The following is a 16,958-nucleotide window of genomic DNA, read 5'->3' as shown; positions in this document are numbered from 1 at the left end:
GACCTGAACATATTGCTTCTAAACTGATACATTTTAAAACTTGTGGCTTTTGTTCATTGCTGTTGAAGCTAAATTTAATCTAGAAGCTGTGTAGTCACTATTACACATTCCCTACTGTGTCACTTGTTTGATTTCCTTGTGCTACTCTGTAGGGATAGCACATAATGAATATCCAGCAGATCTGGATTTTTTCTTTTGTCTAATTCTGCTTTTGTTAAAGGCAGTTTATTTGTAAATGAATAGGGGAATGAGTTTGCTAACTGTTTTCTTACAGTACACCCTCATCCTGCTCTATGTGCAGTGTAGCCTTCCATGATCTCCCAGAACCCGTTCTGACAACCTGTCCTTAGGGAATTGTAGCCCTGGAGCAAGTTGGGTACCTTCCAGAGATGTTGTTGAGAATAGATTTAGGTCAGTGCAGTATACTTCTAATTTTGGTGTGCAGTACAGAAAGAGGTGCAGCTCTTTAGTCGCAAAATGAATGTATTGCCCCAGATTTTAATTTATTGCTGTACTCACTGGCAGTTCCTCAGGAGCTGAGATTTGTTTTTATGGACAGTCTGTGAGGATTGCAAGGTGGTAAACTGCCTTGCTTGCAAGAGGATGAAAATCCTTGCTTCCTTCCCAGTTTATCACTCGTTCATGGTATTAAGATCATGATCTCAGCAGTAAGGTTGTCTTCATGAGGTGATAATCACATCAGCATCTTCAGTATTCCAATAACAAGAGTATAAAGAGCAGTGATAATTCTTTCAGTGTACCTGCATTGGCGTTTGGGAAAGTGTAGTGATTACTCATAGGTATTTGTGTTGTTTCTACTTATACCTAAGACTTTTTCACTGCAGATATAGAGGGGCAAAATGCAACAGCAGTGCAATACTGCTTTGGAAGCATAATAGAATAAACTGTAGAATAAATCCTGTCCAGCTCACGAGGGCAGCAGTGGTACTTGGTGTTGGCTTTCAAAGCAATACCCATGAAAACCCACCTTGATGAAACTTCAGCAAATCTGGTGAAAATGTCTCTATGTTTTATCCAAATTGCATAATAAAATAAGCAGCTGCTGTGTACAGACTTGAATTGTTATGGTGCATTAAATCAGTGCAAACTGTTATTTGCCCTGACTGGATGACAGGACTGCAGAGGTTATTACAGCTTCCCTGAAGTCAGGCTCTCTTAGAGTGGATTGCTCTAAATCCACTGAAATCATATCAAGTATATTGATGTGCGTTATAAAACAGCCTGAATTTGGTATAGAAAAAGCTCCCCTGATATATTAATGTCACTAGTTACATATTATACTAGTGTTTATGATTGGCTTTTTTTGTTATGATTGGCTATATTTTTCCATTAAAGTGGTGGAGCCATCTCATGGGCTTTCAGCTGCTGTGAAGCTCTGAGAGTTAGCCCTTTGGCAGCTTCAGCCTTCAGTGCTTTCCATTTATTTGCTTAATTTCAATCCCAGTGCCATGTTCATCTTCCACCTTGGTTCTTGTACTCCATGCAGGACTTTGGTACAGCATTTTTCACTGCTGATGAGCAGTCATCAATGAGGAGCTGGGCTTGTGAGCAGCTCAGATGATCCCATGTAGGTGGGATTCTGACAGCATGCTCAGAAGTGTGTTTATATTTTCATAAGATTGGCAAAAATGTCAAAACTCTTATTCTGTTGCAGGTGTGATTTGTCACGGTGCTCTTGCTCCAGTTATGACTCTTACACCAAAGACTTGGTGACTCATGGTGAAGCACTGGAAGGGAGCAGGTTTGAGTCATAAAATCACAAAATACCTAGTGTTGGAAAAGGACCTTAAGATCATCCAGTTCCAACCCTGCTGCTGTGGGCAGGGACACCTCACATTAAACCATGTCTCCCAAGGCTCTGTCCAACCTGGCCTTGAACACCGCCAAGGATGGAGTATTCACAACATTCTTGGGCACCCTGTTCCAGTTCCTCACCATCCTCATAGTGGGTATAAGTTCCTCATAAGGAACTTATTCCTTATATCTAACCTGAACTTCCCCTGTTTCAGTTTGAACCCATTACTTCTTGTCCTATCACTGCAATCATAGAATCTTAGAGTATGAGATTGGAAGGGACCTCAAGAATCATCTGGTCCAACCTTCCAAAGGGTTGTGTTGTGTGGAGAGAACCTGCTTTGCTAAGTGAGGCTCACAGGGGTTGCTCAGAAGAGGAAGGAAATCTTCTTAACCTCCTTGGAAGGGCCTACAATGGGTAGTTAGAAATCAAATGAGCCAAAGCCTTTAGGAAAAGGATACATCAAATGAATACAGGCATCTACTTGCACTTATTAATCACAGCCTTGATCTGTATATTTTGCATGTGCATTATGACTTGTTGCAATGAGAATGATTGTGTATGGGGTTACCTGGGGGCCATCAGGCAGCTGCTCCTTTCCCCTCCTTTGGTGCCCTTCATCACTTCTGCATGCACCAAGCGATACTTGGCCACGTTTTTGTGTGATCTTGGTAGATCTGAGCTCTTTCAGCATTACTTTAAATGTGCTCATGGCGGTGCACACAAATTACAGTATTTGCTGTTTACTGTCAGAGCTTTTCATTTTCCATTACTTTAATATTCATGAGGAGACAAAAGAACATGGTGAGGCAGTGCCTGTATAGCTGAGATTTTTCTCCTCAGACACATGACTGATTTACAAAGGTGTAACGGGCATAAAGAAGAATGGTAAATTAAAAACTTCACAAAGGGAAGTTTAGAAGAAAAGGAATCACGGCTTGGTTGTGTTTAGCAGATACAGGAGACGTGAAAGGGGAGGATCTGGTGTAGGAATAATTTCAAACACAAGCAGGTCTCTTTGCAAAGAGTGGTTTTAAATGATAGGTGCTAAGACCATAAAATGTCTGGGGCAGAGGAAGTCTTTGAACCCACAAAGGCACCTTCAAATGTTACTATCTGACTGTACAAGAGCAAAAGGAAATAACCCAGCTAACACTGGGTTTTCTAGAAAGATCAGAATGTCAAAGACCAGACTCTTGTCAAAACCTGGCTGTAAGTGACAACCGTCAGGTGGGAAACACATTTGCAACCCCAACTCCTGCTCGCTGAGGAGGGCGCTGTGAAAACCATTGCTGAATTCGTTCCGCGCAAGTCAAATTCTGGCCCTGAGCTTTTCTTCACAGGCCCCTCTGCAGGGCCTGATTTCAGTGTATTCATTTAACCCAGATAGAAACAATTTTAAAACTTTAAACTTTCAAAATTTCAGCTATTTAAAAGAATTACCCTTGCTTGCTAGTCAAGCTCCAGCTCTTAAATCATACCGATCGAATCAGCTCGTGAAGCTTGCTGGAATACCTGTGGTGAGCCTGAGCATTTTTTAATTTGGCTTTCTTTTGAAACTGCTTGGCAGTGGGTGATTTAAAATTTTATCAGCATAAATATTATTATAGAATATTAATGTCAATGGCTTTGCATTCAATTGCATGAGACTACAAATTACTTCTCATGCAGAAAGCCATTTAATTGCCAGCATGCTGATTCTGTTGCATGAGTACGGTTTAATCTAAGGTTTGCCTGGCATGTTGGTTTTTGTGTAAGTATTGTGCTATTTCAAGTGTTTTGGCTTGTTGATTTATATATTATTGGTGGGTGCACATCTATGTCTTTGTCTGGTTCTGTTTTCTATTAATTCTCTGTAATGCAGAGAGGTGAGACTCTCATAAAAGCAGAATAAGATGTTCAGCTGGAGCCAGGTCCACTGCAGATCATGCTAACGTGAGCTCTGCCAATGTTTGCTAGTCGCATCCCCAACATCTCTTTCACTGTTGCCTTTGACTTCTGCTTACCAGCACCTGACAGCCTCCTTGTCTCAAATAGTGTGAGGTTTTAGTGATGCAGAGAAGCATACTTAGAGACTAGGATAAAAGTATCAGATTTATTTCACTTGTCGCTTATTCAGCTTTCCATAATTGAGGAGCTTGGCCTTAAGGTGTTATATACAGCAAGCACAGTTCAAACAATATAAAACCAAATGCAAACAGTCAGAAGTCTCAGCTGATGTACTTACCTGGTGGAAGCTGGGCAGCCAAAAGCCTGGTATCCCTCTACTGCTTCTCATCTAGCACTCACCGAGTGCTGTGCTGGGTTGAAATTCTTCTAGGTGTCTAATACACATAAAGAAAAGTAAGCAAGTTATACTGGGAAAGGCAAGGCAGAAGGATGTTTTGTTGTTCTGGTGCCGTCATGATGTCTTTCCCTACACACTGTAGCCTGATGCTGCTGCGGTTGGATAAAGAAAAGCTGATTCTCTAGGCAGGAAGCTGCTAAGGCTGTGGGAGATATGTTTTTAATTCTCCATTTTGATTCAGGTTTCCTCTGTGTCCCCGGACAAGTCACTCGATCCCTCAGTTTGTCTTTTTCTTAAATGGGAGTGGACAGGCTGGATATTTCCATGCATCTCAGGAAACTGAATTTAAAATCAAAGATGTTCAAATAAGCCTTGTCTAATTGCATTACATTTAATTGCATACATTAAATTAATACATTAATTACATTAAATTGCATACATCTAATTGCTAATGCATTACAGATAAACCCCAAGTAATCAGTAATAGTTAAAAAATTCACCACGGTGATTTTGAATCCTATTTTGATTTTTGCATCTGCTTTCTGTGAAATGACTTGATTAACGTTGGCAATAGGTATGAGATTTTCCTGATGGGTTTCTCAGGAGGAGATAAGGCTGGCATAAATTTTATAAAGGATTATTAACTGAAAGCACCTGAACCCAAACGGCTCCTGCCAAATCTGTATCTCATGATCCTTTTCTAACATTGGTGAAATAAATGAGGTAGTCATGTAAGCAGCACTTTGCTAGAGCATGATGAACTAGAGGTAACCTGAAACACTTCTGAAGGTACTGTCATGTAATAACGTCTGTATTGCCTAGCTTCCTGCCAAGAAAGAGCTTAATAACTAGCACACTCTTCTCTGAATGTTGGCATAGGAGTTCCCTGAATGGTGTCTCCTTGACTCTCTGAAACCAATAAATACATGTATTTTGTCTGAGGCATATAATGGTAGGTCCAAGAAGATTTCATAGAGTGAATTTGGAAGAGCTTCTCAATAGCAATTGTAAGGACATCCAAAGTACTGGAAAGCATTATAGCTTTCTTTCAGCTTTCCTTAGATAGCTCCATTGTTCAGTGCTGATTCCCTGTGATGTGCTGCAGAAATTAATATCTGCAAATCCCAAACCCAGTGAGATGGATCTCCCTGTTGTCAGATGGCAACACGGATGGCATTCCCCAATACTACTGCTAGCAAAAGACTTTGCCTTAGCTATCATGTTTCTGTGATGGATTTTCCCGAAAACCGTTAGATTTCTGTGTCTACATGAATAAACAGAGCACTGTGTAGATATTAAGCTCTTCAGTTCCAGGAAGAGCTGTACTTCATGTAAACAGACTGGTTGTTGATTTGAGCATGTGCAACGTAGCCATCTGCTTTCAATGAGCATCAGGACCTCCTGTGCTGCACATGTGTAGAAAATCTGCAGCTTTTGAGATGTTCAAGGCCAGGTTGGATGAAGCCTTGGGTGCCATGCAGGGGGGTTGTAACTAGATGATCTTAAGGTCCTTTCCAACCCTAACTATTCTATGGTTCTATGATTTAGTACATTGAATGCTATTCTGCTGGTCTGTACCTGTAGAAATATCTAGGACTTAAAAATACCTGATCAGAATACCTTAAAAAATACCTGATCATTAGTACATTGATCATAGTACATTAGATCATTTAGTACATTGAATGCTATTCTGCTGGTCTGTACCTGTAGAAATATCTAGGACTTAAAAATACCTGATCAGAATACCTTAAAAATACCTGATCAGTGCCTGATCAGAAGCTTCTGCCAGTTTTCCAGATACTCTGAACACACGAATGCACACAGAATTCCCCTTCCCCACAATAGGAACATGACTTTAAAGCAGAAGATGTCCTTTCTGAGGTAAATCTGAATTTACAGTAGCCTTCTTAATATTGGCAGAAACCATTTTTCTTGTGATGCTGGAAGAAAGGGGAAGAATTTAAGTCCCTGAATGCAGTTTTGCATTTGCTGCCAGTGGGAGAAGGATCTGGTCACCCATGACGATTTTATTCTGCATCTCAATAAATACAAAGTGGATGTTTAATCTTTATAGGCAAGCACATGTAACAGGATGTGGTGCGTGATCTAATACATTACACTGATTTTTTTCTTGTTCCGTGGCCCTCTGTATTCCTCCTATACTGCAAATGTAAAAGAATGGATGTAATCCAATTTGTATCTTAATTGGCAGATATCCTTTGAAAAGCACGTTGCCACTCAAGATGGTAAATGTGTACGACTGACAAGTATGCATTCTCTTTTGGGAGAAGTTTGCACCTTTGTAACTGTGGGGAATGAGAAAATTAAAATGCTGGAAATAAAACCCCTATCTTGAAAATAGCAGTGCAACAGCAGCAATTTCTCATGCCACTAAAATGAGCTGGTTCTGTTAAAAACTTTGATTCCCATTTTTCTTTAATCAAAAGCCATGAGTTTCTTACAAAATTCTCAATTATGAAGAATGTCCACTGCTGTCTTGGTTTTGTGACTGTGGTATTCTCTTTGGATTCATTTTCTAGGTGTAATGAATGTATTGCTTACTCTTCTGATCATATTTGTGCAACTGAAGTGATAAAGGTTCTGGAATGTCTCGGAAGCAATGATGTTTGATTTGTGACATTGTCATTTAGTCTGATTTTGAAAACTGGCCAATAAAAATAATAATAAATCCAAAAACCAACCACCAAAACAACTAAACCAAAAAAACCCTCACCATTTAATATGCATTGTATATGTACACTACCACCACCATCCAAACCCATGAGTTTTGCTCTGGAACTTGGGTGGTTGATTTCAATTTCTGGGTGCTTTTATTTTTTCCTTTCTTGGTTGGTTTGTTTCCAATCAGAAAAAGCTATTTTTCCTCTTCCTGGAGTTTTGATGTTGGCCTCCAAAACTTCTAATTTTCATGTCTGCTAGAAGTACATTCTCCTTCTTTTAACTTACACAAAGAAGTTGAAGGAAAAAAGTTGAATTCTTCACAAGAATTAGTAGAAACCTGTGTAACATACTGATGTCACTCTCTATTTTGTTGTACAACATTTTACAGACTTAAGATGCCAGCATGCAACAGATCCCCTGTAAATCCCTTACCCCAGGAGATCTTTCACTGACAGGCAGACAACTAGTATTTTCAGAGTGCTGCTAACTTGTCACAGTTGTTTAATGAGCACTGAAGTAGTGTGTCCATCACAAGTCATAGGTATATTCATCTGTTCATATGATAACAAGTTCAGTCTGCTTGGCAATAGTCAAGAATTTTCCATTCAAACTAACAAAAATGGCAAAATCTGTTACTTAAAGAAGGCTGGTGGAAGATTTGCAAAGGGCTGGTTTAGTGTGTGAAACAGAGCTGGGTTTGTTCAGTCATTTTTTTGAAGATCCCATGATACCTCCTCTTTGACTTTGTACAGTATTAGTATACCTACATACAGAAGTGCTTTTCTAAATCCTACTAAACACTTAATCTTTGGATTTAGGTGCCATTGTAAGTCTGGACATCAGTTTGAATCTTTTATGCAAGGGGCACCACTTTTGACTTCATTTTATTTATTTTCTGAGTAAAATTATAGATATCTTGCTGCCATGCATTTACTTTGGCATCATCTTAAGGTCACTATTTTGTACAAGATGAAGGTGAGTGAACTTGTGCTGGTCTTGTGGCTGATGATTTTGCTCTTGTTCTGCCCGAATCCTTTTCTTGGTCTTCACCAGAAGCCTGAATCTCTTAGTGAACACATAAAGGCTAATTTGTCCCTTTAAATATAAGCACAGTGGAGTCAATGTTGTATGTCCATAGGTAGTTTACAGGTATTTGTTGATTTTTAAAAGATCAAAAAGCAAACAAAGTTGTGCTTGTACGGGTGCGCTACAAGGGAAAGTTGCTCTTAAGTGTGTCTGTCCTTCCAGGTACTCCTTAATCTCTGTTTCATATGCTCTGATGCTTCTCCCATAACTGCCCAAATTGCCCCTATTCTTCTTTCTAGTCCTAAGAGCTTTCCTTATCCTGGTTTCACTCCCAGCAATCTGACTTTGTAGCTTAGCTGAGAGCCTGTGTTCAAGACTGCTCTAGAGGACTGCTGGTGACGCACAGTTTTATTTATACGAATATAGAATTTAATCATCCTGGACTGAGTTTATAGTACAAATGCACCTCCAAGCCACAGTTCTCCTCCAAGTCAGTGCCTGATGAAACCAGGAAGGTGCTAGGGAAAAAAGAATGTATTACTGTTGCCTTTTCAGGCCAACATATATGAGAGGAGAATCAGGGAGTTATCTTCTCCATAGCTGTATACACCTTACTGCAGGGAACATCCAGACAGTATAAAAGCTACACAGCTTTAAATTTACTCAGAATATAAGAAGCAGCATTCTTCTACTCTTCTTTAGGTGAAAAAAAAGAAGGCGAGGCACAATTTTGGTACAAATGGAGATTCTGCTTTTTTAAGTTAAAGGGTATTTTGCTGTAAATCATAGAATCATAGAATAGTTAGGGTTGGAAAGGAACTCAAGATCATCCAGTTCCAACCCCCCTGCAGGGACACCTCACACTAAACCATCCCACCTAAGTCTTCATCCAACCTGGTCTTGAACACCGCCAGGGATGGAGCACTCACAACCTCCCTGGGCAACCCATTCCATTGCCTCACCACCCTAACAGGAAAGAACTTCTTCCTTACATCCAATCTAAACTTCCCCTGTTTAAGTTTTAACCCGTTACCCCTTGTCCTGTCACTACAGTCCCTAAAGTCCCTAAATCGATTAACAGGCCACTAGAAAGATCAGCCTACTGAAGATGGATGTAATATTGTAGCAGTGCATTAGTGCTGTGATCAATTGGACTCTGCTGTGCAGACAGAATTGTCTCTCTGTTCCTACCTATTGCTAATAAATACAGGAATGACTGCAGGCTCCAGTCATTCTTGTATTGGAAGAAATGGAAATTTTTCTGGTTGAAATTCACAGGCTTTTCTTCCTAGAGGATTTATTACATTTTTTTCCATCCTCTCTGATAACAGCAGAAGAAATAATATATGTTCTGTAGCTGAAAAGGTAAGATTTCTGAACCCTGGGTGCATCTGTTCTCGATAAGCTATTTATCCCAAATCCTGCATGTAAAAAGAAAGGAGAGCAGTAATCCCTCACCTCCTGGAACCCCAGGATATTATCTTGCTGCTTATTTGCTTCTATGTGCTAGGCTGCTCTAATGAGCTGTTGAATCTAGATTTGCATGTCACTTTTTCAGCCGGGTGTTGACATGACTTTGCCACATGGGGTTTCCATTGCCAGCAGTCTTACAAGCTTTATTACACTAAACACAAGTTGCAGTCATTCTGAGTTATGAAAGAAAAATAACTTAGTTACTCTTTGTCTTTTTCAAGGAGTAACTGGGTGACCTCTTACAGAGTATTGGTGAGCAATGACAGTCATGCATGGACTGCTGTCAGAAACGAATCTGGAGATGTGGTGAGTATCACAAAACAGAAGTTTTATGAAGAGCAGAGCTGGGAAAGTGGGGCTGTCCACATGGAGTTTTCATTTGCCAGATTGGTCTGTTAAAGACTACAAAGCAATTTCTCTCAGTCGTCCCCCTAATTTTAAGAGCAAATCACATAATAGTGAGAGGGGTCCGGAATACCCTATATAGCAAACCTGCATCTGTCTGCCTATGGATGTGAATGCCACCCTGGCCGTGGTCTGGCCTATGATGTGATGTTTCTTGTTGCATAGCCCATGTAAGGATTCGCATCAGTCTGATGATCCCTGAGGATACCTCATGCCCATGAGGTGCCTATTGCCAGAGAGAGTGTAGAATCCCCTCTCTGAGGGGCATGGTGGGGGGATTGTGCTCTTTGGAGAGCAGTTCTGGCCTGATCCACTGTCAACATGGGGCTGCATCAAGTGACTTTGTTTCTATTACCCCAAGTGCTAAAAGACTCTTTGGAGAGCTGATCTTCCACTTTCATGTGTTTGGCCTGCATAGATATTTGAAGGAAACAGTGAAAAAGAGATCCCAGTTCTCAATATGTTGCCGGAGCCACTGGTTGCTCGTTATATCCGTATAAACCCACGGTCCTGGTTCCAAGAAGGTAGCATCTGTATGAGACTGGAAATCTTAGGTTGTCCTTTGCCAGGTAAGAGTCTTTCTCAACTGATGTTGATGTCGCTGCCTATAGCAAGACTCTGAAATTTTACTTCCTTTGGATATCTTTGCTTTTGACACAATACCTGTAAGTACAGTTATGCAGAAAGAAACAAAAATATCTGTCCAGGTACAAGACCTGTATCAAGATAAATCTTCAAATGCAATCACATAGTATCTACAAGTGGTTTTATTACTAAAACAGCATTGTGTGGATGATCTAACAAGATTTTCTGTGTTGTTTGGGCTGAAGTGCAGCACAATTAATCTTACTGAGTGTGCGTGTACTGGGGAGGCAATAGGATTATGTATCAGGACTGTCACTTGCAGATGTCTTGAGCTTCTCAGGCAAGAAAAAAACACTATATTATGTAGAGTATGATGATTATTTATTATTATTATTTCATACAGACCATAGGACTTACCTAAATTAATTTAAAGGCAAATAATGGAACTGAACTAGTGCTTATCTTGTTAGAGGGGAAGGAGGGGAATTGGGGATGTAAAGAATTTCTAGCATATTTCAAGTGCTATCAAATCCAACATGATCCCTGGTAAGTCTCAGGTGAAGGTAAATGGTCAGGTCCTTGGTAAAGACTGGAAGAAGCTTTCAAACCTTTTCTCAATTGTCCACTATTCATTCCACATCTCTCATTTTCTTTGCTTTATTTTGCTCTTTGGTCTTAAATTCCTGCACCTTGGGGACAGTTCTTTCTTTGGGTTCTTTTTTGCAGAGGACTACGAATAATATTTTCAGAAATACTAGAGCTAGAAAGAACTGCCTTTCCAGAGCCTATCATTACTGCTTTATCTGGTCCTGCTGCTGATTAGAGACTTGCTGCCTCCAATTCCACTGTCCACGTAGGGTCTTCACATGCCAAGCAGAGGTAGCCTGATTTTTGTCTTTTAGGTGTTTAGATACACAGGAAGCAAAACCAGTCTGGGGCACAGAGGGGATAATTCTTTATCAAAGAGAAGTATAGGGCAAGTATTTTCATGAAACATAGTAGGTGGGTGTCCTGGGTTCAGCAGTAGCAGTCATTTTTCTCCTTCTTAGTAGCTGGTGCAGCATTGTGTTTTGACTTTCAACCTGGGAACAGAGCTGATAACACAAATGTTTTAGTCTGACCAAGGACTTTGTGAGCCTCATGCTCTGCCAGGGAGGAGGGGAAGCCGGGAGGAAGCAGAGACAGGACACCTGACCCAAACTGACCAAAAAGGTATTCCATACCACAGCACGTCATGCCCAGGGAGGTAACAGAGAGTTACCCAGAAGGGCTAGAGGACTGCAGGGTTGGACGAGGTATCGGTTGGTGCTCAGTTGGAGTGGGGTGAGTTATCAGTTGGCTGGTGCTGAGGTGTTGTATTCTCTTCCCTTATTTCCTTTATCATTCTTATTGGTGGTAGCAGCAGTGGTTTGTGTTATACCTTAGTTACTAAACTGTTCTTATCTCAACCCAGGGGAGTTGCATTCTTTTCGATTCTCCTCTCCGTCCCTCCAGGAGTAGGGGGAGGGCAAGAAGTGGGGGGGGGAGTGAGAGAGCGATTGTGTGATTTATGGCTGACTTTGTTTAAACCACAACAGTAGGTATATTACTATGAAGCAGTAAAATTTAGCAGCACTCAGACAACTGCTTTTCTGTAGGTAACAAATGTATCCTGGAGTTGAATGGCAGTGACCAGGGTGTCCTGTGTATGTGAATATTCATGTTTTCAATAGGATTCTGATTTCTTCCAACCATGGTTTTAGAAAACTTCAACTTTGTGGGTTTCTTGTCCTCCGTTATAGCTTTTACCCTGAAGGGGCAATTCCAGAGCTAGTATTTCCCCTCCTCTCTTGAAAGGACCAGTGGGCTGTCGGTTAGTAGTGTTCTATCCCAAATTCCTGTGTTAGTTTGCAGAGGCTCCACTCTATAACACAGGGCAAGAGGCTCGAGGAAGACCATAGGTACTTAAAAAGGAAAGAGAAAAAAATGCTGATATTTGAAAAAGTGATTTTTATTAAGTGCAGCAGTTATTTACACTTGATTCTTATTTGAGCATGCAGCCATACAAGGCCAAACTCTGCTTTGCAGTGTTAGCATTTGTCACCCTTCAGCTTCACAGGGCTGTATCAGCGGGTGAAACTGCTACCAAGGTAAGAACATAGCTGCACTTCCAGCACCACTGCAATGAGTGCTATTCCAGCTTGTTGCAGGTCTTGGATTATGGATTAGCATAGAGACTTAATCAGTGCTTCTTCCTGGTATTCATTTATTGAGTTAATTCCCTGCAGTGGCTGATTCCATTTATCCCTGAAAGAAAATACCAGAATCATTCATTGAGAAACGCATTGGGAATGGGGTGTGATTATTCAAAATGCAATTGGACTGAAAGAACTAATAGGTTTTGATAAGCTGCCTACCCATCCTTTTAGTTCAGAAAGAACTGATGTTTCTTTCTTCTAGCTCATTTTATTTATCACATACAAGGCTCCTAGAGCAAACCTGTTCCTCAGGTTGCAGAGGCCTGTTTTCTTCCAGTAGGACATATATTTTATAGTTCCCTGTAACTGGATTCCTCACCCTTTATTAGTGTCTTACTTGTTCCAAGTTAGATAACTCACTGGTGTGATAGCGCTGCTCTGATACGCTGTATTGCAGTGTGACTAGAAATAAAGGCTTCTTTTCTGACAGAGGTTTCCGCTATAAAACTGAACAAGTCTCCTAAATCCATCAAAATCAGGAGGTGGAGCTCTGTCAATTCAAGCACCTCTGTATTTTCCAAAGCCCAAAGACCTATGAAAGAAGTTATGTGATGCTCAGTTTCCTTGAATACCTGCCATGGGTTTGATTATATTTGCATTCTGGGTGTGAACATACAAGAAATCAAGTTGTCAGGAGCAGCAGTTTGGATGTGGTTTAGAGCTCCCACGCACAGTGTCCTGCGGCAACAACAGTGACAGGCACATATAGGGCATAGGGAAATACCCCAAGAAAAAAGAGGGTGAAAGGAAGGAAAGTAATTTTTCACAACTGTGAAATTCTTGTGTTTTAAACTCATAATGTTAGGGTTTCTATCTTTATTAATCCCTGAGTAAATGCAGCAATTTGCATCCTGGCTGTGCTCTAGATCAGCTTTCCATCGCATGGGCTCACAAGGGAGGGTAAGAAAGGAATACCAGATAATGGATAAACCTCAATAAGGTATTAATATTCTAGGAAAGCTTGTTTGCATCGACCGAATGTCATGGAAATGGTTAAGACCCATTCCTGTGGCTTGTGAATATACCTGCTGCCTACGCAAGGTGTACCAAGAGTCGGAAAAATCATGAGAAAATACTGTTTAGATAACTGGAGCAGAGAAGATACTGATTAGATAATCTGTATTATATAAGATGATTGTAATTTTGATCAGTGAAATACTTATATACTACTTATACTTTTTTGGTCTATTGTAGGCTAGGCTTGACAAACAACCTTTTTCTAGCCTATTACAGGAGCTCTACAAAAAAAGCTGTGTTATCCAACTGTGTCAGCACTGTCTTTCAGATGAAAGAAGTGATTTGCTGTTTCACCAAGGGAAAAACATTTAGCTAATGCCAGAAAAGAAAAAAAGGAAAGATGCCATAAAATCCTACCTACAGCAGACGATCAGAGGTGCCATTCCTCACTGGGGAAAAAGAAGACAAAAGCACCAGCATTTAATCCCCTCTCCAGTTTCTCAAAATGTTGGTATTTACATAGACGTAGACTGATACGCACAATCTTTTGCAGTTGCCTCGGAGGGATGGATGTACTTTCCGTGCCTCTTCTTTCTTGAACCTAAGGAAAATCAGAAAGAAAATGCGAATGATCAAAAGTACCCAGAGATAGGAGAGAAAAAATTAGCTGAGCTCTTCATGCATTTATTTATACTGTACAGTATTCAAGGCAATGGGCAATTATTTTAATGGAATTAATTTTTTATTAGATTTAATTTTTAATAATTCTTATATAGAAAGCTATCATTGGTATCACGATTATGCCATCACTTCCAACCCATGATAAAAAATGAACTCTACTCTGTAATAGAGTGAGGTGTTTTGCAGTGGATGCACCATTTGGTTGTACTTTCCTTGCTTGTCTCTTATTGGCAGGCTACCCGGTTGTCTAGTGCTCACCTTGTGTAAAATGGTGACTTTCTGCAAGTGTCTTTCAGTATAAGTGATATTGCATAAATTCAGCTAACTACTTGTGAGTAGAAATTTGTGCTTAGAGTGACAGTCTGCACTTATCTTCCGCTTTGTCATTACAAAGCTAAAGCTTAATATTGGGCAATGTAATATTTTGGGGGCCATTTGCTGGGTAAAAATGAGACCATATTCAACAATTCTCCTGGGAAAGGCAAATGTGTTATGGTTTTCCATACTTACCAAGACAGATGTGTAGCATCCCCCAGTAATGCAGTGGTTCCCATTAAAAGGTTTTCTTTCATATTTTATTTGCAAAATAAAGTGTGTACTGTTTTGATGAATTAGAATGGTTTGGGCTGGAAGGGACTGTATCACCTAATTCCAAAATGAATTCTGATTGTTATTATAAGATTCAAACTGTGGGAAATCATTAGAAAAATCAAATGTTGGCAGAAAAATTTAAGGAGCAACTACTGCAGGCTAAGAGTTTGGATTTCCTCTTACCCATTATCATCATTCCTCATGCTTAACTGGAATTATTTGTTTGGTATCTGACTATGCATGAACACATATAGAAAAGATTCCATGTATGGTTGAAGAATATCATTTCACTACTGATTTAGTGTGTGATGTTAATGCTCATGACTGCCATGAAATAGATCATGTGGAAAAAAAACCTGAAAATCATCTGAGTTGTCTGACAGCAGATTTTTTTCAGGATTTTTCCATGTGTGTTGTCTGTGGCATGTTCAGTTTTGTGAAGACAAGTCAACTTTACTTGTATTAAATGGAAATGAAAGCATCAGTCATTTGCAAAATGGCACGGTGAGATTTTTAGGGCAGTCTGAAGGATTTAGACTAGAGTTTTAACTTGCCTAAATCACTTGGATTGACTTCAGTATCTTACCCACTTGGAGCACTGTATGATTGCCACTTGGGAGCTTGCAAGCTCCATTGGTATGGCACCATACAACTTAGTGCAGGACTTCTGTAAGAAAGAAGCACATGAATAAATCATATGGGGAATGGATGCAGGATTTACTTAGGGAATGAGAGCATTTTGACAATATTTTCTGTGAGTGTTAATTTCATCTTCAAGCCATTGTAAAGCTCATAACTTTCCCATGCCAGTTTAAAGCATACTGAAAACTAAAGGAGGTAAAAACCGACCAACACCCATTGTTGTTTTTCGAGTAATAACTGGAAACCCACTGGAAGCGTTGGGGCTCCTCCTCTTGAGCTGCTGTGTAGAACTGCAATATAACAGAAAATCCGTTCTATATGTCAAACTGATGAGCAGTCAATCCTCTGGTACTTTCATGGGCAGTCCCTAGAGCTCTCATACTAGAGAGTGGTTGGGCAGTTTAGAGCTTACTAGGCACTTCTCCATACTTACAAAGAATAGAAATATGAAGGTACCTTTACCTGCAAACTTAATTATATCTAGTGCCTAGTAAAGACACATTAGTGAAAAAACAATATTCCCCTGTATAAACGGGAGTGCCACAGTTTTGCAGGATCTTCTCCTGAGAAGTAGAAAGGACTGAGTTAGTTCTGTGAATAAATGAATGCATTTCCCTTCTAATCCTTCCATGGTTCAAGTTTCTTAATCTCTTATTCTCTGTCTTATTAAAGAAAATATTTTTTGCCAAAATAGACCTAACCATCTGTGCACAAGACTCGACATTTTAGATTTTAATGTTTCTACTGCAGCAGGAATACAGTGATCCAAGTAGACTGACAGTAGAGCCTGGCAAAATAGGAGTGTTAATTCTCTAGGGAGCTGTCAAATTGTGCACTGTTTTTGAGGAAGGACCAAAGTTACAATCATTCTCACTGTATAATTTTTATACTTATTTTCCACCAACTCTACGGCATTCACAGTCATTCCCATGATATTAACGTTTGACGTATGGAAAAAGTGCCAGACTTTGAAAGGAATGGGATTAAAGTATTAGGAAAAAATATCGGCTGCTGTATATTTTGGCTCATGGTGATAATAAAAAGCCTTCAACATCCTGGCAGTTTTATGATGTTTATTTTTATATTGTTACAAGAGAGATTTTTACAGTGGTGAAGATATTCTGTGTGGTATTAAACACACTGCCTCTAGAAGAGGAGGGGTTTTGTGATTTCCAACCCTAACTGTTCTATGATTCTATGATTCTATGATTCTATGATTCTATGATTCTATGATTCTATGATTCTATGATTCTATGATTCTATGATTCTATGATTCTATGATTCTATGATTTACATTTCTCAATCATCAATATATTAATGAATAATCTCTATGAATTACTACGGGTTGACCTTTAAGCATTTGGCATTCCAGAGTCATCTGCAGCAGTAGTGCAGCATCATGGCTGTCAGTGGGCTTGCATCAATTCAGCCTGCAATTAAGTTGGAAAGAACACCTGAAAATGCAGTTGAGTTACATGAAACTTAACCCTCTGGATTCTTTGAAACTTTGTTTTTGTTTTAATAAGCAAAGAAATCTTATTTCCTCACCTGATTAGGCTCTAATTTAAATCCATTT

General features: G+C 39.8%; 1 protein-coding gene across 2 annotated transcripts in view; it reads left to right on the top strand.

Annotated features, from left to right (window-relative positions):
- Positions 1-16,958, top strand: part of CPXM2 (carboxypeptidase X, M14 family member 2) — an 84,741-nt gene that overhangs the window by 41,558 nt on the left and 26,225 nt on the right. Inside the window, exons 4-5 of one of the 2 annotated variants that reach the window (XM_065672965.1) lie at positions 9,509-9,590; positions 10,108-10,258. In XM_065672965.1, coding sequence (XP_065529037.1) covers positions 9,509-9,590; positions 10,108-10,258 — 233 coding nt within the window. Of the gene's footprint in view, positions 1-9,505; positions 9,591-10,107; positions 10,259-16,958 lie in introns of both variants that reach the window. The other variant, XM_065672964.1, reaches the window with a different exon arrangement.

Source organism: Lathamus discolor, chromosome 3 (genome assembly GCF_037157495.1).
Source record: "Lathamus discolor isolate bLatDis1 chromosome 3, bLatDis1.hap1, whole genome shotgun sequence".
Taxonomy (NCBI): domain Eukaryota; kingdom Metazoa; phylum Chordata; class Aves; order Psittaciformes; family Psittacidae; genus Lathamus; species Lathamus discolor.
Note: the sequence above shows the minus strand (reverse complement) of the source record. Positions and strands in the feature narration are given on the sequence as shown.